Source organism: Takifugu rubripes, chromosome 3, assembly GCF_901000725.2.
Source record: "Takifugu rubripes chromosome 3, fTakRub1.2, whole genome shotgun sequence".
NCBI lineage: Eukaryota > Metazoa > Chordata > Actinopteri > Tetraodontiformes > Tetraodontidae > Takifugu > Takifugu rubripes.
Window position 1 is genome coordinate 1,720,957 of NC_042287.1, and position 27,003 is coordinate 1,747,959.

The 27,003-nt window shown below is 42.9% G+C and overlaps 3 protein-coding genes and 1 non-coding gene across 5 annotated transcripts; 1 reads left to right on the forward strand and 3 right to left on the reverse strand.

The window, feature by feature from the left end:
• Nucleotides 1-1,269: 1,269 nt before the first annotated feature.
• On the reverse strand, nucleotides 1,270-1,388 carry LOC115249399 (5S ribosomal RNA). The gene has a single exon (XR_003888098.1). It is a non-coding gene; the product is annotated as a 5S ribosomal RNA (ribosomal RNA).
• A 1,762-nt stretch (nucleotides 1,389-3,150) lies between these two features.
• Nucleotides 3,151-4,338, forward strand: LOC115249085 (homeodomain-interacting protein kinase 2-like). The gene has a single exon (XM_029833371.1). The coding sequence runs from the start codon at nucleotides 3,151-3,153 to the stop codon at nucleotides 4,336-4,338; it is 1,188 nt and encodes a 395-aa protein (XP_029689231.1).
• Nucleotides 4,339-10,792: 6,454 nt separating this feature from the next.
• Nucleotides 10,793-13,963, reverse strand: LOC115249253 (zinc finger protein 121-like). 2 transcript variants are annotated; one of them, XM_029834417.1, is made up of 3 exons: nucleotides 13,721-13,963; nucleotides 11,621-12,520; nucleotides 10,793-11,368 (listed from the first exon to the last, which is right to left on the reverse strand). In XM_029834417.1, exons 1-3 carry the CDS (start codon nucleotides 13,890-13,892, stop codon nucleotides 11,010-11,012), a joined length of 1,431 nt encoding a protein of 476 aa, XP_029690277.1. In that variant the 5' UTR covers nucleotides 13,893-13,963; the 3' UTR covers nucleotides 10,793-11,009. The 2 variants fall into 2 exon arrangements, with proteins under 2 accessions (XP_029690277.1, XP_029690276.1); XM_029834416.1 differs by having other exon boundaries at nucleotides 10,793-12,520.
• A 10,403-nt stretch (nucleotides 13,964-24,366) lies between these two features.
• Nucleotides 24,367-26,236, reverse strand: LOC115249086 (gastrula zinc finger protein XlCGF8.2DB-like). The gene is made up of 2 exons (XM_029833372.1): nucleotides 26,005-26,236; nucleotides 24,367-25,698 (listed from the first exon to the last, which is right to left on the reverse strand). Exons 1-2 carry the CDS (start codon nucleotides 26,234-26,236, stop codon nucleotides 24,839-24,841), a joined length of 1,092 nt encoding a protein of 363 aa, XP_029689232.1. The 3' UTR covers nucleotides 24,367-24,838.
• Nucleotides 26,237-27,003: the final 767 nt, after the last annotated feature.

A 27,003-nucleotide genomic window follows, 5' to 3' on the forward strand; every position in this document is an offset into this window, starting at 1 on the left:
GCAATGCCCCCTCATTTCCTCTTAGCTTTCCTGTAATAAAGTTCATTTTGTTCCTGGAGAAGCCTTGCACTGAATTGATAAATTGATTGTGCAGTAATCTAATTGTAACATGTATTTGTTACATGTTTTGATGCATTTTTGTGATTTATAAAAAAAAATTATGTCCAAATTTTTGGGGGCTTGGAACGGATTAGGGCATTTACATGGAAAACGTGTCTCTACTTACGTAATTTTCAGGTTACGAAACAACTTGTTACAATTCGTGGTTGTTTAGAACCCCAAAACATCTATATACAAACCCACAAACGCATACCTGAGTTCAGTAGAACCGACGGCCACCTGAAGGGATGGCAACCCATGTCAGGTAATAAAAAAAGGTGGACTAGAGGAGTGTGGGTCTCCCAACACTGGTATAATTTCCACCAGTGTCAGGTGAGAGTGTTTTTGGTCTCTCCCGCGTACTACACACCACAGACACCACGGGTGATTAAATAAAGGCCATTTCTTGTTTTGGGACTCCCCTGACTCTCCCCATTGAAAACATTTCTTTTACCTGACTCTACAGCTAGAAATCCCCACAGCCTCTAGGTCTTGGAGTCAGTACAGGCTTCACCGTGGCCTGGACCAGCAGGTCCTGAAGATTTCTATGCTTCCTGTAGTCTGTGATAATTCTGCACTCACAGAAGGTGGAGTGAACTTTGATGTCTAGTCTATGGCTGTTTTCAAAGCATTGAAGGTGGTTGAGTCAAGGAAGTCCACCCCTGTCAGTGAAATGTCAGTGGATCAGAGAGGAATCAAAGACTGGCTGAGGCAGGTGAGGGAAGGCAGTCCAGCAGCGGTGGCACAGTATGTGTAGTACTACACAAAAATGCAGCAGCGTAGCGTTTGGATTTGATTGAATTGAACACGTTACCAACAAACAGTTTTCACGAGTTATTTGGAGAAAAACTGTTGAACTTGACAGAAGAGAAGAATAAGAAGAGAAATCATGTGTCTCACTTTCGATTCATTCAGGATTTTGAAAAATGTCCCTACTTCACACCTGTAAAAAATAGCATTAGCCATAGTTGTGTGTGATTGGTATCTGCACATTGTTTGACAGTATCTTCCATTGAGGGTGTATGATGTTGACTGGTGTAATAAGTGGGCCCTCTGTGAGGTTTTTCCTCCACACTTGACATCAATGCAGACTGGAGTGGACAGTTATACACTTTGTCTGGATTTAAGTGGCACTAGCGGCCTCTGCTGGCCCAGTGGAGGAGTGGAAAAAGCTTACAGCTCCTGGTATTCCCAGGCAGTGTGCCATCCAAGTACTAACCAGGCCCGACCCTGCTTAGCTTCTGAGACCGGACGAGATCAGGTGTTCTCAGGGTGGTATGGCCGTAAGCGAGAGCAAGAGCAAGAAAATGGAAGATAATATAGTCAAACCTTCAGTTGCCCTCTGTCTCAATTGAATTATTTTAAAGCAAGACAAAGAGTGCGGCTGCCTTATATTTGGTGTCCAGGCTGCACTGCTCTATAAGTGGTCCATAGAACTGCGGTGAGGATATTTTCTGAAACAGGCTTGTGCTTCAATATGGGCAAAATAATGAGTGTCGCACAGAAAAACAGTGTTGAATCAATGCAACTCAACCAAATGTCAATGTTGGAACTTTTGACGTGTTCAATGGTGACTGTCACCTGACAGGCCTCTGTCACCCCACTGGGTCAAGCTCTCCTCTCCTCTCCTCTCCTCTCCTCTCCTCTCCTCTCCTCTCCTCTCCTCTCCTCTCCTCTCCTCTCCTCTCCATTCTATCCTCTACCTGTCCTCCCCCCTCTCCTCTCTCTCTCTACCCAGCCGGCCATCAGCAGGAGGGTTCCCCAACATGAGCTTGGTCCTGCTCAAGGTTTCTTCCTGTTGCCACTCTTGCTTGTTAGGGGTCAGGCTCTGGGATTCTGTTAAGAGACGAGAAATAATTTTGTTTGTAACAGACGCTTTATGCTTTTATACTATATTTTCTACACGCCTCAAATGTTTTAGGGAAAATGGCTCTTTCTTTGCTTAGTAGTTAGCTTTATTTATTGGTGAAATGTCTGAACTTTTCATGTGAAAACAGCAAACATTCTTCTCCACAGCCAAATTTAGTTTTTATAAACTTTATCCTCTTTTTTAAAATATATAATTATTATATATAAAATACTGTTTCATTCATAAAGCCTTTGTACAATATCTGAGTCGAGGTGTGTGTCAGTGAGTAATAAAATGAATGAATGAGTGCTTGTGTGGTTGCATGCGAAATGTGTCAACGTGTGAATTTAAAAGAACCTGGAAAAATATCGCAAAACAAAGAACTGTTACAGATTTAAGATCTAATACACTAAAAACAAAATAGTGTTTTACACAATATACACATTTAATTACTTAAAAAATCAGAAAGATAAAGTAGATGTGGGCTATTCGTTAGAGGGCAGGCTACAGCAGGGTTAGTAACACCAAACGTAACATTAAACAACAGAAAACTGTAGGGGAAAAGAGAACGTGTGATTGCTAAAAAAGAGCTAGTAATAAAAAAAAATGCAGTCAGTCTCATTAAGGAAAGCTCATTGTCAGTGCATCTCTTGTTTTGGACGTTCCGAAGTCAAAGTGAAAGAACATGGTATTGATTATTGATGTAACTACTGATTATTCAAAGCTGGTTATGGCACTGTTATAGCACTCTTTCTCATGTTTTGCAAAGAAGATAGGCTCAAGATTAAGAAAATTGTATGGCTTAAAACAAAAAATAAAGAAAATGCCTCCAAAATACAAGAAAAAAAACCCCCTGACAACTCCAGTTTTGTTCGTAATGAACAATATATAGCTTGTTGCATCGTCAAACTCATCCACAAATGCTACATCAAAGACACTGCTGATCAAAGGCTGATAAAGCCTTTATGTCTGCATATGTTACAAACAAAAATCAAGTTTATGTATCCAAACTTATCCAGCAGAAAGAGAAAAAAGCAAATCTCAGCAGCAAAAACATGGGAGTGTTCACAAACAAAGTTGATGTCCACCAGTCCAGAAAAGATGACTGTAATTTACTTGGACAGCAACGCCGTGTGGTCGAGTTTCTAGGGGAAGGAAGTTTTGGTCAAGTTTTAAAATGTTGCAACCTTGAAACAGGAACCATGGAGGCCGTGAAGGTAATGAAGAGCAGCACTAACGTGATTAAAAAAGCAAAGCATGAAATCCAAATCCTGAAGCAGCTGCGGCGCCTGGATCCCAACACCAGTCACGTGGTCAGATTTAACAGCTTTTTCTTCAACATGGAAGACATCTGTCTAAGTTTTGAGTTCCTGGACATGGACCTAGACACCTACATTTCTGAGATGAGTCCATGTAAAATGTGTCTCCCTCTACCAGAGGTCAGACACATTACAGAACAACTTGTTATGGCTCTTCACCATTTAAAAACCATCGGGATTATACATATGGACATTAAACCAGAAAATGTCATGATTGTGGACCGCCATGCAAAACCACTGCAAGTAAAGTTAGTGGACTTTGGTGGGGCCCAGATGTCCGGCAATATTGACTTTGAGACCTGCATTTTCACCCAGGTGTACAGCTCTGCAGAGGTACTCCTGGAGTCTGAAATGAATGAGGCTTTGGACATGTGGTCTTTGGGGGTTACTGCTTTCGAACTGGCTGTTGGAACAGTACTGTTTCCATACAACAGGTGTTACAGTATAATAAATTCGATAGTCAAAATTTTGGGACAGCCACCAGACCATGTACTGGACAAGGGCCAGCAAACTGAAGAATTCTTCAATAGAAGAACAAATGATTATCCAAGGTGGACAATTAAGACAGCAGAAGAGTACGGGATCAGTGAAAAAGAGGAGGACTTCAGCTGTTTTGATGATGTTGTAGGGATGCTATTAGTTCAGCAAGAACATGCAACTGGTCTGGACCTGTTTATGGATCTCATCAAGAACATGCTACAGGTGGACCCCAACCAGCGAATTACGCCCATGGAGGCTCTGCAGCATCCGTTCTTCACTGTAAAAGAGGAAACAGTGAAAGAATTAGAAGCATCTTCAATGGAACCCTGTGTGGAGAACATTCAGCTGACAAACTATGCAGTGGACCAGCTGGAAAAACCAGAACATGTCCCACCAGAGACAGTTGTCTCTCAGGAGAACCCTGCAGAGGTCCAGCCAGACAACTCTGGAGAAGACCAGCTGAATGATGGGTTCCAGACAGAGGACAATACCTTGAATTATACCTGCTTTGTGAATACTCTAAGGACGGTTGGACATGCATTGGCCCTTCCTAAAAGGACAGAAAAGTTTGACTGGTTTGGCTGGTTTTAACTATCTGCCCTGAAAATTTCAAGTGAGTTGGCACCACAAACCATAATGGCCGCAAAAATAAAAGCCTTTCTTCCGGTAACCCTAACGCCTGTGTATAGATCAACTTATTGCCTTTTTCCTCAGCTTTATAATATAAAAATATTCAATACTTTTATTTATTGATATAATATCTGGTTAATTGATGACTACAGTATATCTCTTTTGTTAAAAAAAAAGCTGGTTAGTGCAACAAAGGTTCTGTAAATTAACAGTAAAATATTAACACTTTATTACAAAGTTTAATAAAGTGTGAAGAAAGTGTTTTCCAAAGAACGAAATTTGGACATAGCATTTATTTGTTTTTAAAGTTTATAACAACTTCTGGATAACATAATATGATTTTTTTTTTTAAAAAGGTCAAGAGAAAAAAAGGCACCCCAGATTAACGAAATTACAATCCAAAAAGCAGTCTTGGAAAAATAAAGATAAGTAAATAACAGGACAATGTTTCTTCCTGTTTTTGAAAGAGCTTTTGCAGACATAGGGTTAGGCTTAGGACAGGGAGAGGAAACCTGATAAACATCAACAATGTTCCACCGGTGCGAAGAGTGGGTCAGTTTTAGGTAGAAATTTAAAGTTCGGAAAGTGGATTTAAAGGTTTAGGGGCACAAAAAAAAATCACAATATCTCAGGCCCTCTTTTTACAGCAAAGCCCAGCTGTTACGTTCTGGGTTTGAACAGGACCCGAAAGCAGGCAAGAACGCAGTGATGAAAAGTCCAAAACCAGGTTTAATTCAACAAACACCAAAACGGCAGTCCTCCTGGATTGCAGGGAAGCACAAGTTCAAACCTCCGGGGCGCACAGAGAGCTCCAGCGCTGGGCCATCACAGGAGTCGAGTTCTGCATGTTTCACGAGTCCAGCAGGATGGCATGGACACCTCGAACGAGCAGGGAAACGTACCATACACAAGATACCAAATACACCAGAAAATTCCAAAAGCACCAAAACACCAAATTACTCTGACACTGGTAGGCAGGAGTTTAGTCCTTAAGTAGGCGGCTGATCGCTGATAGCCTGCAGGTGCGTTAGCCTGTGGCCGGAGCATGGCTCCACCACACCCCCAGCAGGAAAAAACAACCCAGAAGCCTGGACCCCAACACCAGCCCCTGGAAAAAAATTCTTTTGGGGGGCAAAAAAAATAAAAATTAACACGGTTTACTAAGTAGCCAGGATTCAATAATAATAATAATGAAAAAAAAACTTTTGTAACATTCCCCAGTCAATAGACTACCTATATGAGTTCCCATGTATTTCCCATAGATTTGATAAATCTACATATCAGTGGAATGTCCTTTGCTCTTCCGTTGAGTAACGTATTGCGTCACTTCCTGTCCTCTCAACAGAGTTTGTTCGTGCACTGTGCAAGGTGTGTGTTAGATTCACTTTATATAAAATAGAATTGAATAAAATTGAATACACTTGAAAATTCTAGTTGCTCGATAACAGCAAGGAGAAATAATTCATATTAAACAAATACAGGACTCCGCCGATTCGACTGATCACTAGAACTAGCATGGCCTCACCATCTGTTTCACCCTGTTTCTGTTCAGTGTGTGAAATGTTTCGTTACTCTTCTGCCTCCTTTATTGAAGGGAATAGGTGCAGAAAGTGTTGTTTATTAATGGCTCTGGAGGTGAGACAGTGAGCTTGAGACATGGTTCCGCAGCTTGGAGTTGTCTGGAGTTGCCTCAGTTAGCCAGGAGAAGGTAGCTGCTGCAGAGCTGCCTAGCGTAGCTGCAGCTAGCTGTCCCCCAGCAGCGGCCGATGGTTCGCAGGAAGCATAGCCCAAACCAAAGGCCCACGGTGCACCACCAACTGCTTCCCTCGGCTAACCGTTTTTCCCCACTCGGCGACATACCCGCTGAGAAACCAACTCTGGTAATTGGAGACTCTGTTTTGCACTACGTGAAGCCGACTCCAGCGACCATAGTTAAGTGCATTCCAGGGGACAGAGCAGGCAACATAGAAGCAAATTTATGGCTGCTGGTGAGACGTAAACGTAAATTTGGTAAAGTTATTATTCACGTCGGAACCAACGACACCCGGCTTCGTCAGTCGGAGGTCACCAAAATTAACATAGAGTCGGTGTGCCACTACGCAAAAACGATGTCGGACTCCGTAGCATTCTCTGGTCCCCTCCCCAATCTGGCCAGCGATGAGATGTTTAGCCGCATGTCATCGCTTTGTCGCTGGCTGTCACGGTGGTGCCCCGATAACCAGGTGGCCTTTATAGACAATTGGAGCACTTTTTGGGGAAAACCTGGTCTAATTAGGAGAGACGGTGTCCATCCCACACGAGATGGTGCTTCTCTCATTTCTAGTAATCTGGCTAATTTTATTAGACCCAAAGTGACCTGACAATCCAGGGTCCAGACCAGGATGCAGAGTTGTAGTCTTACACACCTCTCTGCTGCTTCCTTAGAACCCTCATCCACCAACAATAACATATTTAACACTATAGAGGTAGTCTCTGTTCCACGGTTAAAAGTTCACCAAGCACAGAGCAGGGGAGCGGTCAATCACCAAAATCTTATTAAAATTAATACTGAAGCACAAGTTGGAGAAACTAATATCACAATTAAGTGTGGACTGTTAAATATTAGATATCTTTTGTGTAAATCCCTGTTAGTGCACGACCTGATAGTGGATCATCACATTGATTTATTTTGTCTTACTGAGACCTGGCTTCAGGAGAAGTATGTGAGCTTAAATGAATCTACTCCTCCTACCCACCTTAATTATCATATTCCACGTGTTACTGGTCGAGGAGGGGGAGTGGCAGCAATCTATCACTCCAAGTTATTAATTAATCCTAGACCAAAATATGGCTCCAGTTCATTTGAAAGCCTGACTCTTGGCATCACCCATCTGAGCTGGAAGGCAGAAAAGCCACTTCTGTTCAGAGTTCCTGTCTGAGTTCCCTGATTTCTTATCTGACTTGGTCCTTAGAACAGACAAAGTCATTATCATTGGAGACTTTATTATCCATGTAGACGTTGTAAATGACAGCTTTAGAAATGACTTCATCTCATTACGTGAGTCAGTTGGTGTCCTCCAGCAGATAAACCAACCAACTCATAACTTCAACCACACCCTAGATCTAGTTTTGACTTATGGTGTTGAGGTAGAACATGTGTCAGTGTTCCCTCAGAACCCACTCTTGTCAGACCATTCTTTGATCACCTTCACATTTATGATTAAGGATTCTTCTATGCTCAGAGCACAGTCTTACTATAGCAAATGTCTTTCAGATAATGCTATAGCTAAGTTTAAGGAAGCGATCCCTGTGCTAATCCCAGGACCACCGTGTGTTTCCCCAGGGATAAATCATTATAATCTTAGCCCTGCTGACGTTGACTCTATTGCGGAAGGTGCAGCAACCTCACTGAGAATCACGCTTGATTCTGTTGCCCCCCTGAAAAAGAAAATAGTAAATCAGAGGAGGTGTGCCCCCTGGTATAATTCACATATCAGGACCCTCAAGCAGAAAGTGCGAAGACTGGAAAGGAAGTGGCATTCTTGTAAAATAGACAGCTATCATGTAGCCTGGAAAGACTGTCTATTAGTTTACAAAAAGGCCCTTTGCAAGGCTAGAACAGCTTATTTTTCTTCTTTGATTGAGGAAAATAAGAACAAGCCCAGGTTTCTTTTCAGCACTGTGGCCAAATTAACTAAGAGTCACAGTGTTTTAGATCCTCGTATCCCTTCTTCCCTTAGTGGTGAAAACTTCATGAGCTTCTTCACTGATAAAGTTCTAGCTATCAGAGAGAAAGCTAACCAGGCCATCCCAACAACTGGACCATCACCAGATGTGCTGATTGTGGGAACATACAGGTTCTCCAACGAGCCCCTAAACTCCTTCAGCCCTATATATTTTTCTGAGGCGTCTTCGCTAATTCAGGAATCCAAGACCACCATGTGTCTTTTAGATCCCATCCCAACACACCTGTTGAAGGATGTATTACCATTGATAGGCAGTTCTATCCTGGACCAGATCAATGGTTCTTTAGTGACAGGTTATGTACCCTTGTCCTACAAGGTGGCAGTGATTAAGCCGTTGCTTAAAAAACCATCACTGGATCCTGATGTCTTAGCAAATTATAGGCCAATATCCAACCTTCCTTTTATCTCTAAAGTTCTTGAGAAGGTGGTGGTGACTCAGTTACTGGAGCACCTGCAGAGGAACAGCCTGTTTGAGATGTTTCAGTCAGGCTTTAGAGCTCATCACAGCACAGAAACAGCACGTCTTAAAGTCACTAATGATCTTCTCATAGCTTCAGATCATGGACTGGTCTCTATGCTGGTTCAGCTGGATCTCAGTGCTGCTTTTGATACAGTTGATCACAGCATCCTGTTACATAGACTGGAACATGTGATTGGGATTAAAGGGACAGCACTAGACTGGTTTAGATCATACTTATCTGATAGATACCAGTTTGCTCATGTCCATGGTGTTCCCTCCTCATACAGTAGGGTTAGCCATGGAATTCCTCAAGGTTCTGTACTTGGACCAGTCCTCTTCACATTGTACATGCTTCCCTTAGGGAACATTATTCGGCAGCATGGGATACATTTTCATTGTTATGCTGATGACACTCAGCTTTATTTATCCATGGAACCAGAGGAGACAGAGAAGTTAGTGAAGCTCCAGACCTGTCTTAAAGACATAAAGTCCTGGATGTCTTCAAATTTCCTCCTCCTTAACCCAGGAAAAACTGAGGTCATGGTGTTTGGTCCTGAAGCTGTCAGGGATAGATTAGATCGCATGATGAGATGGTATCTCATTAACATCTATTCTCTCTGTGAGGAATCTAGGAGTAACTTTTGACCAGAATCTCTCCTTCAACTCACACATTAAATTATTCTCTAGAAGTGCCTTTTTTTCCACTTACGAAGCTACTGATGTGGCATGATGCTGAAAAGTTCATTCAGCTGGACTATTGTAATTCTTTATTATCAGGGTGTCCAAACTCCTCTTTAAGAAGCCTCCAGTTGATCCAAAATGCTGCAGCCAGAGTTCTGACAGGTATTGACAAAAGAGATCACATAACTCCTGTAATGGCATCGCTTCACTGGCTGCCTGTTAAATTTAGAATAATTTTTAAAACCCTTCTTTTGACCGACAAGGTCTTCAGAGGCCTAGCTCCATCCTACCTGGAGGAGCTAGTGATACCTTACCAGCCCAATAGACCGTTCCGCTCTCAGAATGCTGGTCTACTTGTGGTTCCCATAGTTTCTAGGAGTAGAATGGGGGGCCGAGCATTTAGCTACCAGGCCCCCACGCTATGGAACCAGCTCCCTCTCCAGGTACGGGAGGCTGACTCCATCGCTACTTTTAAGATCAGACTTAAAACCTACCTCTTTGAAAAAGCTTATTGTTACTAATTCTGTAGTTCCAGTTACTATCATAGACAGACAAATTATCATACTTAGGGGGTCGTCTAATCGTTAGGTCTCATCTTAGTTATGCTGTTATAGACCAAGGCTGCAGGGGTCCGGAAACATGATCACCTGACAGGCCTCTGTCACCCCACATGGTTTCCTCTCCTCTCCTCTCCTTTCCTCCTCCTCATCAAGCAGACTAGTTATGCTGATTCCTCTGTAGTTTTTCTGCTTTTCTCCCCCACTTCTGTATTCATTTACAGGTATCGCCACCTTCGGAGCTGCATGATGACCTCCGGCCCCGCTGACCCATTGTATAGTGTATTTTTGTTTGTGTTTCTGTGCTCTGTGCCTCTCCTCTCTTCCTCCCTCTCCCTCCTTCTCCTCTCTTCCCTCTCTTCTACCTGTCCTCCCCCTTCTCCTCTCTCTCTACCCAGCCGGCCATCAGAAGGAGGGTCCCCCTACATGAGCCTGGTCCTGCTCAAGGTTTCTTCCTGTTAAAGGGGAGTTTTTCCTTGCCACTGTTGCTTGTCTGGGGTCAGGCCCTGGGATTCTGGAAAGCGCCTTGAAACAATTTTGATTGTAAAAGACGCTATATGAATAAAGATTGATTTGATACTCTAAGGATTGTAATAAACCCAGTACAAACAATGAATCTGATCACAATAATCAATTCTCCCAAAACTCGCACATGACTATATTTAAAATGACTCCGACAGGAACTAGCCAGAGCCCACATGACTCCTGTGCTGATTGCTGATTGGAGGTGTCAGCAGGAGGCTGCAGGAGGTAAATGGAGCCCACAGCTTTCATGATGGATGCCTAAAACAATGGAAGAGCAGCTGCACCTGCAGACATCAGGGAGCCACTTCACCTGTTCAACACAGAAGGTTCTAACTGCCTCCAGCCAACACCTGCTGAGCACCGCATGCTCACAGACTGCTGACATCTAGATTTTCTCAAATGCTTTTCTATGACTCATTTTATTTATTTTTCATTTTGAGTTGATACAAAGACTCTGTGTTGCAGGTTTGTTGCATAGTAACAACGTTTATTACAAAAGGGTGAACTGGTAATACACAACATCTGGCAGGAATCTAAAATTAAAGATGTTGGACTCTTCTCACTGAGATGAAGAAGCTGCATCAATATCTGAACTCTCTTGTTGACAAATCTGGATGTTTTCACCCGTGTGGGTGCTCATGTGCAGGAATAACTCACAATTTTGGGTGAAAGTTTCCCCACGTTTCACAGACATGTGGTCTCTCCGCCTGTGTGAACTCGCATGTGGACATTTAATGAAGTACTATCTATAAAGGTTTTCCCACATGTTTTACACACAAATGGTCTCTCACCTGTGTGAATTTTCATGTGGACATTTAATCCAGAATTTTGTTTGAAGGTTTTTCCACATGTTTTACACACAAATGGTCTCTCACCTGTGTGAATTCTCATGTGGACATTTAATGCAGAATTTTGTTTGAAGGCTTTTCCACATATTTTACACAAATATGGTCTTTCACCTGTGTGAACTCGCATGTGGACATTTAATGAAGTACTATCTATAAAGGCTTTCCCACAGGTTTTACACACATATGGTCTCTCACCTGTGTGATATCTTAAGTGAAACTTTAATTCATCATTTTGTTTAAAGGTCTCCCCACATGTTTTATACACAAGTGGTCTCTCACCTGTGTGAACACTTAAGTGGACCTTTAAGTGATCATTTCGGTTAAAGGTCTTCCCACATGTTTGACAGACATATGGTCTTTCACCTGTGTGAATTCTCAGGTGGTTCTTTAATTGATCATTTTGTGTAAAGGCCTTCCCACATGTTTTACAGACATATGGCCTCTCACCTGTGTGAATTCTCTTGTGGCGATAAATTGAAGAATATTGTTTAAAGGTTTTCCCACATGTTTTACACGCATATGGTCTTTCACCTGTGTGAGTTCTTATGTGGACTTTTAATGCGGAATTTTTGTTGAAGGTTTTCCCACATGTTTTACACGCATATGGTCTCTCGTCTGTGTGAACTCCAAGGTGTTGCTTCAGTGATTTTGACAGTTTGAAATCTTTCCCACTTGTTTGACAGATAAACAGTTTGGTTGCCGTTTCCTTAATTTTGTTGGCTGATGAGAAACAACCCTCTCCGGAATCTTTCCCACATGCTGAGCCAAGGTGTTGGTATTGAATAGTGGAATGTCCTTTCAAATCTGTCCTGATCTTTCCCTGTTGTTCATCTGTGTTACACGCAGATGTTTTAGCACCTGTGTCTGTATCACAGTCCACTGCTGACTCTGCTGGGCTGTTTACATTCCCAGTCTGACATTTAGGATGGTTCTGCCTCATGGTTTGTTTTGGCTCTTCAGCCGTGGTCCACCTGGAGTCTCCGCTGGTCCTGTTTTCCTCATCTTTGCTCTGAGATATATGAGGAATGTAGGAGAGCAGCTTCAGGTCACAGTCTGGATCTGGTAACACAGGGCTTTGAACTGTTGTGTTCACCTCAGGCTTTTCCTGGCTCTGATCAGGTTTCAAGCCCAGTTCACTGTCGTCATCTTGCTCATGCATGGTCACCATTAAGGTGTCCATCTCCTGCTTCACAGTCAGCGACTCTCCGTCCTGAGAACAGCAGGTTTCCTTCTGTTCCTCATTGATTTGTGGAGGCTTCGAGTCCTCCTGGTCCAGACTGCAGCTCCTATCCTGATGCTGGTAATTATCCTCTTCCTCCTTCCACAAAGGTTGCTGCTGTGAAAGCTCTAGAAACACAGGAGAAATCATCAAGAATGGAAAGAAGCATGGGAGTGTGAAGCAATAGGTTTAGGGGCAACTGTACAAAGGGCAGTTTTAACCATCCAACGAGCCACAACAACAGACAGCTCACAATATCAATGTTCAAACCTGCAGCCTGTGAAGCTCTGCATCTCTTCTCCAAACATCTGAAGCATCAGTCACCTCTGAATGAGTAAATCTGAGGCTGCCATCTTTTTTGGTTTCCTCTCCTCTCCTCCTCACCAAGTAGACTAGTAATGTTATTTCTTGTGTAGTTTTTTCTGCCCCCCTTCTGTATTCATCTACAGGTATTGCCGCCTTCAGAGCTGCATACTGACCTCCGACCCCGCTGACCCACTCAACTTGAACCTTCCCTAACTTATTATGATGTATTTCTGTATGTATTATATTGTATGATCTATGCCTATTCTCTCCTCTCCTCTCCTACCTATTCTCTCTTCTACCTGTCCTCGCCCCCTTCTCCTCTCTCTCAGCAGGAGGGTCCCCCTACATGAGCCTGGTCCTGCTCAAGGTTTCTTCTTGTTAAAGGGGAGTTTTTGCTTGCCACTGTTGCATGTTTGAGGTCAGGCCAAACAAAGGGTGATTGTGTTATGTTTTTTTATGGGTGAAACTAATTAAATAGACTTGGCCGCTCTCGCCCGCAACCGGGTTCGTATTTATTATGCGACGTTATGACGTCATTTAGCGTGTGCCATGGTAGTGTACGAAAACAAATTTAAAATTCTGTTTCCTACATAGTGTACTCAATCCAACTCCCCTATGAAGTGGGTAGTGAATATGGAACGAGTGTGTGGTTTCGAATACAGTGATGATCCATAAACTCTGTCAGCTACGCAGACACAGAAGTGTAATGAGGTCGCTACTCTTTCCTGGCCTGTTACCCAGCAACATGTGTGCTGCTAACTCTTGTAGCTTTGCTATTGCTCCCCCAAACATGTGGAGTTATTGTGTCAATACTCTGAGCAGTGGAGACACATTTGTTAGCTTCTTCATTGCTAACATCGCCACCTACTGGCCTGACATGCTCACTACCTTTTCAGTCCTTAGAGGTTTACATTTAATTTGGTATAAATCAACATTTAGCAGCACATTTCCGTTGCAGAAGCACTGCTTCAGTGTCACAATGAACATCCTTCCATATTTTGTCTCGTTAAAGTCTTACATACCTGTCCTGTGTAACTTTATTTGGGGTTTCCAAACACTTTCCACCAGTCTGCGCTGATAATCGAGCTCTTCTTCACATCCGTCGAGCTTTTGTTGAAACACTCGGAATATTTCTTCAGCAGCAACAGTCAGTCGCTCCATGACGAACGTCCTCAAACACTCAACAGAAGACATTCTTGCTGCTTCCACACCACAATACGGTCAAACATACAAAAACTTTGTGCTCAAAGCCGCTGTTACCGATTCCTGCCGAATGTTACACATTAAAGTTCCGCAAAAACAACCGCGGGAGCATTGGTTCCGGTGTGGTGTGTGTTACCCTTGGGCAGTGCTTCTCCATTATTTTCTGTAACAATCTCACACACACACTCGTCGCCGCGACTATAAATAGTATCATTTGTCAATTAAATTGTTGTAAGTACACCTTTGCATAGCACTGGATCCTCAACAAGGAAGAAAGAAAGAAAGATTTTTTTATTTTTACAAAAATACTTTATTTACAATTTGCACTGGGACATAAACACCATGTTGAAAACGCAGCACTGACAATAAATAAATAGAATCAACGAAACAGTTCCTCCACAAGGAGTTTTTCAATGTGCAATTGATTTAAACCATTAAAAGGGCCTTTTACAACATTCCAAAGGTACAGTGAGTCTCTCACACTCACTGTTGTTGAGAATTGTCTTTATCTTGTTGTTATGTGTTTCACCATATGTTCCTGTCTTCCCTTAGAAGTTAGGCAAGGTAGACTAAATGTAATTAAGAACAGAGACATTTGCAGGATTGTTGTTTGATCTTGTTATCTCAGGAGCCAGTCAGGCAGGGGGTGTCAAACACTCATTGTAAACAGGACATCAGGGGGGTTGATGATGATCACATTTGCATGAAGAATGGGATCTGGCCTGGGAAAACAATGGAAGAGAAGAACTCTACCAACACCAAAGGGACTGGAGGAAGAGGACGGGGACATCTCAGCAGGGGATTGCATGGACATTGTGAATTTGCATGTGTGTGACTATAAAGGACTGGGCCAAAGGATAGTTAGCTTGTCAGACTTCATGCCCTGACAATTGACTCTGTTGTTGCTAGGGTTATGAACTGGCCCGGAGCTCTGTAATATTTGTATCTGGAATTGATTCTATTGTTAAATACATTTTGAAATTGGTACTTTACTTCTCGAAGTCTTCATTCAACGAACACGCGGATCGGCAGCTACATACAGGAGATATTGCGATCCAACAATTTGGTGACCCCGACGTGATGAAGAGAGAAGTCATCTGAGGCAAGGAATTCAACAACGGTCACTTCGGAGGACAACTGACGACAAGGGATCCCTAATAAAAAGGTAAGCAGACACCTGTTTAATCAAGCTCTGCAGATTGGCTATTTCCAAAAATTTGTCGTCACTGTCAATTGAAGTGTCCTAGTTATAAATTCCAGATACAAATATAAAAATATTGACTGCAGGAAGTACTGTTGAAATATACAGGGAAGTACTGTTGAAATATACAGGGAAGTACTGTTGAAATATACAGGGAAGTACTGTTGAAATACACAGGGAAGTACTGTTGAAAAACAGGGAATAGACGGTTAGAGTAAACCGTAACTAGTACAGTGCTGTAACGGTTAGAGTAAACCGGAACTAGTACAGTGCTGTATTGCTGTATGCAGTGCACTGTATATCATAAAGATTTGGGTTGGGACTCGGAGCGCAGTTGACGGGACGGACACTCCCGACGCCCGAGATTTGTGTTTTTGTGTGGGGTGGAAAAGTGCCAGAGTGAACGTGAATTAAAAGGCTCTTTGTCCTTGGGAATTAACCCCCAGAGTGGAACCGGATCAAAGACGTTTGATCTAGAAGCTTGTTTCACTGAGGCATTGAGTTGACCGCTGGAGTCATTCACATTCAATCTCACTTGGGAGCATAGTTAAAGATGGAACTGGAGTGTGGTAAAGCGTGTTGGGATCAGGGAGAATGTTCTCCCTATCCTCAGTCTGTGGAAGAACAGTGGAAGTGGACTCTTGATCAGGTGGTGAGTGGCATGAAAGAACGGGACAGGAAAAGAGAATTGGATTGCAATAAAAAGTTGTGGAAGAAAGCTCAGGAAGCAAAAGATCTTCCCTCTCCAGAGTGTGAAGGTTAATTTAGCTGAAGCATTGTGTAAGTGGGAGTCAGAAATTCACACTAGATTACAAGATCATTTGGATATCCAAAATTAGGGTTTTAACAGGGAAATCATGGCAGAAACAGGGTAAGGAGTTAGAAGATAGGCGTCGAAGGATACATGTTGTGGCTGTGGCCTGTGCAGCGGTGCACAATTGCAGATCTAAAGGGGTTACACGAGTGCCTAATGTTGCGAAGCCTCATTAGAAGATTTAAATCAGACATTGACACTTAACACCACTCTTTACCCATCATTGCCTACTACTATTCCCCACCCCCGTATCAATTGCCAGTTTTGACTATTAATAGTGGTCAGTTAGATGTGGACAGGATGAGAAGAAATAGAGGATTTACGTGAGACAGTGTGTGAACTTTGGAGACAGGTCAGCAGATGAAACAGGGACAGGAAGAGATGAGATAAGTAGGAAAAAATGAATTTAGAGAGGAAGCTCAGGTGGTTCGCCCTAAAATCTCCCAACAAACTACATTTAAAAAACAGGATAGTCAAAAATCTACTTTAGATATTTTTAAAACACCTAGCAATCAAATAAAACAAGTGAAAAGAGTTGATCCCTCAGGAGGTTTTGCCAGGGCTGAGCGCAGGGAGGAGAAGGCAAGATTGATTTATGGCAGTGATAAAGAGGAGAGTGAGAATAAGATAGATACATACAAAATTCCGGCTACATTTATTGGAGAATTGGAGCTTCCAGAGCAGGTTCATCCTCAGACAGAATTATATGAAAAGGATCAGGGTTCAAGTACGGGAAATTGTGAGTTAGAATTGTGGGAGGAAAGTGAGTTGGCACATGGGTTCCTTACGAGGTGTAAAGAGGAATGGATGTGTGCCACAGGGTGCCATCCCGGCTCAGATAATTTGCATACCACTTTATTCCGTCAGGCCATAACTTTAGGACTTCCACAATCAGTAAAAGAAGCTATGGAAGGAAATCCTGACCTCCCAGGTAGCACAGCGGAAGTCTGGGAGAGACATTTCTCTCACCACATTAACATATATAAAGCTAAACAACAGGGAAAGAAAGAGGGGGTGGTGACAGCGCAGGAACAGCTCCTAAGAATGCAGTTAGATGAGGCACGGAAAAAGCTTAATGATAAACGAAGGGAAGAGAAACAGATGGGTCGGCGGTTTTTTCGGCAGATGCAGCCAGATCCGTTAAGTCCGCAGCAAGATTTTGTCCCTAGAGGAGGCATGCGTGGGAGACGTGGTAGGCAGGGATATGGCTTGATAGGCGGGTACTTAGGCCGAGATCAGTGTCATGCCTGCAAAGGGTATGGTCATTGGCAAAGGGACTGTCCATATCGCAACCACCCGGAGGTACCAGGCAGTGTTCCACCATCTCATGGAATTTATCACCGGAGCCGATAGACAGACCAGGATGGACAAGATTTTAACTGCACCACACATAACACACACACATGAAGGGATAAATAGGGCAGGGTTTAACACAGCATCAGGCTCACCTATAAAACATAAAGTAGAGATGAGGCAACTGACACAGGCACTCGTGGAACCAGCGGAGGTCGCAGTTGTAAAATGCAAAGGTCACAGCAAGGAGAACTTTTTAGAGGGAAAAAGTAATGAGGCGGCAGATCAGGCAGCAACGAAGGCAGCAGGTTATAAACCAAGTGACAGTTTGTTGTTGGTAGAGAAAACGGTTCATGAAATGCTTACAAGATACGACAGGGAAAGACTTGGTTGTGATCAAGAAGAAGCTCCTCCACATGAAAAAAACAGTTTGGAAGGAAAAGGGGGGCTGTGAAAGTTGAAGGAATTTGGCGGGTCCCAGACGGCAGACCTGTTCTCCCGCCCGGTCTGTTAGATGCCGCTCTGGAAGACGGCCCACGGCCTGACACACTGCGGGAACCACGAATGATGCAGAGAATGCTCAATATGTACACACTTTAAGGTAAAATTAACAATTCGACCACAATTCGAAGTTTCCAGGTGCCCCATGGCAGGGCAAAGAAAATATAGATTGCACTGATATGTTAGATAGGGTCAATGGGTTCCGAACCTCTTGGTCGCAGTGGATGCATACACTGGCTGGCCAGAGGCGGTTCCGTGAAAATAGAAGAGCAAAAAAGTGTTATTAAATTTTTGATTAATCTCTGACACATGGTTTCCCCAAATAAATTAGATTTTGACAAGGAACTCATTTTAAGAATAGAGATTTACAACCATAGGCCAGCCCGGTACTTTTATGAAATGTAGATTTTATTTTGTTCAACTAAAAACGAATCTCTAAGTTCTCTCCCAACAGGCAACCTCTGTAACCAGTCAGTAAGGATCCAGGAATTTCACACCCAGCTGAGTGGGTTTCTTCTGAGAGTCATCAAGCAGAGTGGTCAGAGCACAGGTGGACGGGCCACTTTGAAGTTGCAGAGCGAACATTACATGTTAACCCTAACCCTAACATACTAACATCCTAACACATTAACCCTAACACTGGTATTACTGTAATCAATGTACCCCAGCAGGTAATTCACAGAGAACGCTTGGACGGATCAAGGAACATCTAAAGACGATGGCACCATGATTAAACGTCTATTATCCTTCATTACATCAAGAGGAGTTGTCAATGAATTGTTTGTATTGGCCTAGCTTAGGCTAGGCCAAAAGGGGGATTGTTGAGAATTGTCTTTATCTTGTTGTTATGTGTTTCACCATATGTTCCTGTCTTCCCTTAGAAGTTAGGCAAGGTAGACTAAATGTAATTAAGAACAGAGACATTTGCAGGATTGTTGTTTGATCTTGTTATCTCAGGAGCCAGTCAGGCAGGGGGTGTCAAACACTCATTGTAAACAGGACATCAGGGGGGTTGATGATGATCACATTTGCATGAAGAATGGGATCTGGCCTGGGAAAACAATGGAAGAGAAGAACTCTACCAACACCAAAGGGACTGGAGGAAGAGGACGGGGACATCTCAGCAGGGGATTGCATGGACATTGTGAATTTGCATGTGTGTGACTATAAAGGACTGGGCCAAAGGATAGTTAGCTTGTCAGACTTCATGCCCTGACAATTGACTCTGTTGTTGCTAGGGTTATGAACTGGCCCGGAGCTCTGTAATATTTGTATCTGGAATTGATTCTATTGTTAAATACATTTTGAAATTGGTACTTTACTTCTCGAAGTCTTCATTCAACGAACACGCGGATCGGCAGCTACATACAGGAGATATTGCGATCCAACACTGTACTCATGAAATACTGTCTCTCGCCCAGCACAGAAACGGGCACTGGTCCGACACAGCAAGATCCATCCTAGAGAGGAAAACATTTAGGGCAACTGCTCCGTGTAGGTCCCCAGTCCTCTTCCTCCGTGGTGGCTCGTTAAGCACACTGGGGGGGGGGCTCCATCCCTTCCCAGCCGGTCAGCCTACAAGCTGGTGCTCCTGTTGGACAGTCATCTGAGCTATTTCCTGGCTTTGCCCATATGCTTCTTCAGCTGAAAGATCTCAGGGTCGGTGAGGACCGATGCCGCCCTTTCTTTAATCCAATGGCTCGTAGTGTCTGTGCCAGCGGCTGCATCCTCCAGCTGTCCACCTTTTTGTCTCCATTGTTCTTCATGACATTTCTTTGCTTTCCATTCGATTCTGGAAACGTTATAATGTTTCTCCTCGAGTGAAACATGCCAGGGAGAGTTTCTGTTACATGTATTACTTCACCCAGATTACAACACAATAGTTTCCCCCGTAAGATACTCCACTCAATTATACAGTATATGTATGTATGTATGTATGTATGTATGTATGTATGTATGTATGTATGTATGTATGTATGTATGTATGTACTGTATGTACTGTATATGTGTATATATATGTGTGTGTATATGTGTATGTATATGTGTATGTATGTATGTATGTATATATGTATATGTATATGTGTGTATATATACATATGTGTATATATATATAGTGTATATATATATATATATATACACAGTATATATATGTATATGTGTATATACATGTATGTATATGTGTATATACATGTATACATACATATATATACATATACATATGTATGTATGTATATATGTGTATATATGTGTCTATATATGTGTATGTATATGTGTGTATATATATATATATGTATATATATGTATATGTGTGTGTGTGTATATATATATGTATATGTATGTATGTATGTATGTATGTATGTATATGTATATATGTATATGTATGTATATGTATGTATATGTATGTATGTATGTATGTATATATATATATGTATATGTATGTATATGTATGTATGTATGTATGTATGTATGTATGTATGTATGTATGTATGTATGTATGTATGTATATGAATGAATAAATAATGAATGAAATATATGACCGGTTTGTAGTGGGTCAGTGGTGGTCTGGGGAGGCATATCTCTGGAAGGACACACAGACCTCTACAGGTTAGATAATGGCACCCTGACTGCTATTAGGTATCGGGATGAAATCTTTGGACCCCCTTTGTAAGAACCTACGCTGGTGCAGTGGGACCTGGGATCCTCCTGGTCCACGACAATGCCCGCCCCTGTGGCTAGAGTATGCAGGCAGTTCCTGAAGGATGAAGGAATTGATACCATTGACTGCCCCCCACGTTCACCTGACCTAAACCCAATACAACACCTCTGGGACATTATGTTTAGGTCCATCCGGGCTGCTAGGTTGATCCTCAGGAGCTCAGTGATGCCCTGTTCCAGATCTGGGAGGAGATCCCCCAGGATACCATTCGTCATCTCATTAAGAGCATGCCCCGACGTTGTCAGACATGCGTACAAGCCTGTGGGGGCCACAAAACTACTGAGAATCATTTTGAGTTGCAACAATGACATTTTGGCAAAATGGACGAGTCTGCTGCATCCTTTTTTTTCACTTTCATTTTTGGGGTGTCTTTGATTTCCCCCCTCTATAGGGTGATAATTTCTATCAAATTACCGTATTTTCCGGACTATAAGTAACACTTTTTTTCATTGTTTGTCAGGGGGTGCGACTTGTACTCCAGAGCGACTTATATGTGAAATAAATGCATTATTACAGAATTTCACATGTTTGTTATTTTCACACTGACAACCACAGGAGGGTGCTCTAGCCTTGTATACCTGTACCTGAGGAACGAGTTCCTCTAGTGACACAGAAGATGAAGCGGCGCTTCGTCTATGGAGTGAGACTTGATTGTTTGGTAAACTTGCTTGGATGTTCTTTATGCTATAGTTATTTGAATAATTGTTAATATGTTACGTTAACAAAGCAGACGCGTACTCAGTTCGTTTTGGGTCATGTAGCTGAATGTGTTATGTTAGCATACCGTAACCCTATTGCTAATCCATAATTATTTTAAATTGCCTTTCAAGATGAAATGTATGTTCTTGGTCTCGGATTTTATCAAATAAATTTTCCACCAAAATGCGACTTATAGTCCAGTGCGACTTATATATCTATTTTTTTTCTTTATTATGCATTTTTGGGCTGGTGCGATTTAAACTCCGGAGGGACATATTGTCCAGAAAATACGTTATGTGGCATTATTTTGTTACTAATACATCACCTACTTTTTATCAGGAAAGATATTCAAGATAATTTTCCCCCTGTTTAGATCTGATGTGTTTTCGAAGTATTCCTCTAATTTTTGAGAAGTGTATAATTATTATATATTTGAAAAAAGGATAAACATAATGAACTTTATTTGGCTGTGGAGAAGAATGTTTGTTTTCACGTGCAAAGTTCAGACATTTCACCAATCAATAAAGCTAACTACTGAGCAAAGAAAGATCCATTTTCCCTAAAACATTTGAGTCATGTAGAATTTTAATGCCAATCATACAAACATTTTGTATTCAATATGTCAATCAATCACTCACTCACTCACTCTCTACCGCTTGTTCCTCCACTGAGGGTCGCGGGGGGGGCTGGAGCCTATCCCAGCACAATGGGCGGAGGCAGGGTACACCCTGGACTGGACGCCAGTCAATCGCAGGGCTAACACATATAGACAGACAACCATTCACTCTCACACTCACACCTACACCTACGGGCAATTTAGAGTTTCCAATTAGCCTAATCCCCAATCATGCATGTCTTTGGACTGTGGGAGGAAGCCGGAGTACCCGGAGAGAACCCACGCAGGCACAGGGAGAACATGCAAACTCCACACAGAAAGTCCCCAATCAGTCCCAACCGGGGATCGAACCCGGGGCCTTCTTGCTGTGAGGCAACAGTGCTAACCACCACACCACCGTGCCGCCCGTCAATCAATCAATCAATCTTTATTTATATAGCCTCTGTTACAATCAAAATTGTTTCTAGGTGCTTCACAGAATCCCAGGGCCTGACCGCCAACATGCAACAGTGGCAAGGAAAAACTCCTCTTTAACAGGAAGAAATCTGGAGCAGGACCAGGCTCATGTAGGGGAACCCTCCTGCTGATGGCCGGCTGGGTAGAGAGAGAGGAGAGGAGAGGAGAGGAGAGGAGAGGAGAGGAGAGGGAGAAGGAGAAGAGAGGAGAGGAGAGGAGAGGAGAGGAGAGGAGAGGAGAGGAGAGGAGAGGAGAGGAGAGGAGACGAGACGAGACGAGACGAGACGAGACGAGACGAGACGAGACGAGACGAGACGAGACGAGACGAGACGCCAGGCGATCGTGTTTCTGGGCCCCGGCAGCCTTGGCCTACAGCAGCATAACTAAGATGTTAACCTAATAATTTGACAACCCTATAAGCATGATAATTTGTCTGTCTATGACAGTAACTGGGACTACAGAATTAGTGATAATAAGCTTTTTCAAAGACGAAGGTTTTAAGTCTAATTTTAAAAGTAGAGAGGATTCAGCCTTCCTTACCTGGACAGGGAGCTGGTTCCATAGCAGGGGGCCTGGAAGCTAAATGCTTGGCCCCCCATTCTACTCCCAGAGACTCTGGGGACCACAAGAAGACCAGCATTCTGAGAGTGGGGCGGTCTATTGGGCTGGTAAGATGTGCTGACTGTGGGAACATAGAGGTTCTCTAACGACCCCTTAAACTCCTTCAGCCCTCTTTATTTATCAGAGGCGTCTTCGCTAATTCAGTAATCCAAATACACCACGTATCTTTTAGATCCCATCCCAACACACCTGTTGAAGGATGTTTTACCATTGATAGGCTGTTCTATCCTGGACCAGATCAATTGTTCTTTAGTGACAGGTTATGTACCCTGGTCCTACAAGGTGGCAGTGATTAAGCCGTTGCTTAAAAAACCATCACTGGATCCTGATGTCTTAGCAAATTATAGGCCAATATCCAACCTTCCTTTTATCTCTAAAGTTCTTGAGAAGGTGGTGGTGACTCAGTTACTGGAGCACCTGCAGAGGAACAGCCTGTTTGAGATGTTTCAGTCAGGCTTTAGAGCTCATGCATCAGCAAACTATAGGCCAATATCTAACCTTCCTTTTATCTGATAATGTGCTGATATGTCTTCTAATCCCAGGTGGCCACGTACCTTATCACAGCAAGACGAATAAGCCGTTATCAGAAGTCCTGTGGCACTACAACCTGCTTAATGGCATTCTCCAGTTTTCTCAGTTTCAGCTTCACTTTTGTTGTCTCATTATTGAAACACCTAAATGACTCAGGCAGGTTTAACTCATCAACTAACTTCCACGACTGTGCACGTATTACAACACAAGTGGGAATGCTTAAGCAATACTTCAGGATAAGCCGTAGCATTGTTGAGGAAACTTCCTTTACCTAAACGTTCCTCGTGCCCTTCATTTACTCGGGAAGGAGTAAACAAACAATCAATTCGGAATCAATGAACTACGTGATTTATTTTCTTAATAGAAAACTGAAATCACTTAAAGAGACTTCTGAGCACTGTGTCTCAGTTCATGAGGAAGGGCCCCGATCATCCTTGTGTCACATATTATTTGTACCACAGCATGGGGGTCAACTCCTGCTAACAGAACTTTATTTTGATGAATTCCTTTCCCTTATCTGGTCTTGATCCTCTCAAACAAACCCCAAGAACTCACAATCTCACATGCCTTCCAACACTTTCAGTTTCTTCCCTTTAAAGCATTGTGATAAAAACAGTACACACAATGATTCTGATCACAATAATCAATTCTCCCAAAACTCGCACATGACTATATTTAAAATGGCTGAGTTGAGTTCTGACAGGAACTAGCCAGAGCCCACATGACTCCTGTGCTGATTGCTGATTGGAGGTGTCAGCAGGAGGCAGCAGGAGGTAAATGGAGCCCACAGCTTTCATGATTGATGCCTAAAACAGTGGAAGAGCAGCTGCACCTGCAGACATCAGGGAGCCACTTCACCTGTTCAACACAGAAGGTTCTAACTGCCTCCAGCCAACACCTGCTGAGCACCGCATGCTCACAGACTGCTGACATCTAGATTTTCTCAATTGCTTTTCTAGTATGACTCATTTTACTTATATTTCATTTTGAATTGATACAAAGACTCTGTGTTGCAGGTTTGTTGCATAGTAACAAAGTTTATTATCAGGACAAAAGGGTGAACTGGTAATACAGAACATCTGGCAGGAATCTAAAATTAAAGCTGTTCTTTGGGCTCTTCTCAATGAAGCTGCAGCAATATCTAAACTCTTGTCGGCAAATCTGTTTTTCCCACAAATTTTCCAACATGTAGTCTCTCGCCTGTGTGAACTCTCAAGTGGGTCTTTAATTCTTCGTTTCGTTTAAAGGCTTTCCCACAGGTTTTTTACACATCTGGTCTCTCATCTGTGTGAACTTTCATGTGATCATTTAATGCAGATCTTTGTTTGAAGGCTTTTCCACATGTTAGACACAAATATGGTCTCTCACCTGTGTGAATTCTCATGTGGCGCTTTAATGTAGAACCTTCTGCAAAGGCTTTCCCACATGATTTACACACAAATGCTTTCTCACCTGTGTGAATACTCATGTGGATATTTAATTTATCATTTCATATAAAGGTCTTCCCACATGTTTTACAAACAAATGGTCTCTCACCAGTGTGAACTTTCATGTGATCATTTAATGCAGATCTTTGTTTGAAGGCTTTTCCACATGTTAGACACAAATATGGTCTCTCACCTGTGTGAATTCTCATGTGGCGCTTTAATGTAGAACCTTCTGCAAAGGCTTTCCCACATGATTTACACACAAATGCTTTCTCACCTGTGTGAATACTCATGTGGATATTTAATTTATCATTTCGTATAAAGGTCTTCCCACATGTTTTACAAACAAATGGTCTCTCACCAGTGTGAATTCTCAAGTGGCATCTTAATGTAGAACATTCTTTAAAGGTTTTCCCACATGATTTACACACAAATGCTTTCTCACCTGTGTGAATTCTCATGTGGATATTTAATTTATCATTTCGTATAAAGGTCTTCCCACATGTTTTACAAACAAATGGTCTCTCACCTGTGTGAATTCTCATGTGGCGTTTTAATGAAGAACCTTCTGCAAAGGCTTTCCCACATGATTTACACACAAATGGTGTCTCACCTGTGTGAATTCTCATGTGGCGTCTTAATGTAGAACGGTCTGCAAAGGTTTTCCCACATGTTTTACACAAATGTGATCTCTTACATGTGTGAACTCTGAGGTGTTTCTTCAGTAAGGTTGACCGTTTGAAATCTTTCCCACATGATTCACAGATAAACAATCTGGCTCCTGTGTCACTTTTATTTTCAGCCGATGCGGAGTGATGCCCCCCGGAACCTTTCCCACATGCCAAGCCAACGTGTGGGGTGTCATTAGGATTGATTGTGGAGTGTCCTGTCAGGTCTGCCTTGACCTTTCCCTGTTGTTCACCTGTGTTACATGCAGAAGTTTTAGCACCTGTGTCTGTATCACAGTCCACTGCTGACTCTGCTGGGATGTTTACATTCCCAGTCTGACATTTAGGATGGTTCTGCTTCATGGTTTGTTTTGGCTCTTCAGCTGTGGTCCACCTGGAGTCTTCGCTGGTCCTGTTTTCCTCATCTTTGCTCTCAGATATATGAGGACTGTAGGAGAGCAGCTGCAGGTCACAGTCTGGATCTGGTAACACAGGGCTTTGAACTGTTGTGTTCACCTCAGGCTTTTCCTGGCTCTGATCAGGATTCAAGCCCAGTTCACTGTCGTCATCTTGCTCATGTATGGTCACCATTGAGGTGTCCATCTCCTGCTTCACAGTCAGTGGCTCTTCATCCTGATAACAGCAGGTTTCCTCCTGGTCCTCACTGATTTGTGGAGGCTTCGAGTCTTCCTGGTCCAGACTGCAGCTCCTATCCTGTTGCTGGTCATCATCCTCTTCCTCCTTCCACAAAGGTTGCTGCTGTGAAAGCTCTGGAAATACAGGAGAAATCATCAAGAATGGAAAAAAGCATGTCAGTGTGAAGCAATCGTTTAGGGGCAACTGTACAAAGGGCAGTTTTTACCATCCAACGAGCCACAACAACAGGCAGCTCACAATCTCTGGCGTCTCTTCATAGGCTGCCCGTTAAATTTAGAATCATTTTTAAAACCCTTCTTTTGACCTACAAGGTCCTCAGAGGCCTAGCTTCATCCTACCTGGAGGAGCTAGTGATACCTTACCAGCCCAATAGACCGCTCCGCTCTCAGAATGCTGGTCTACTTGTGGTTCCCAGAGTTTCTAGGAGTAGAATGGGGGGCCGAGCATTTAGCTACCAGGCCCCCCTGCTATGGAACCAGCTCCCTGTCCAGGTACGGGAGGCTGACTCCATCGCTACTTTTAAGATCAGACTTAAAACCTTCCTCTTTGAAAAAGCTTATTGTTACTAATTCTGTAGTTCCAGTTACTATCATAGACAGACAAATTATCATACTTAGGGGGTCGTCTAATCATTAGGTCACATCTTAGCTGTGCTGTTATAGGCCAAGGCTGCCGGGGTCCGGAAACATGATCACCTGACAGGCCTCTGTCACCCCACTGGGTCATGGTTTCCTTTCGTCTCCTCTCCTCTCCTCTCCTCTCCTCTCCTCTCCTCTCCTCTCCTCTCCTCTCCTCTCCTCTCCTCTCCTCTCCTCTCCTCTCCTCTCCTCTCCTCTCCTCTCCTCTCCTCTCCTCTCCTCTCCTCTCCTCTCCTCTCTCTTTACCCAGCTGGCCATCAGCAG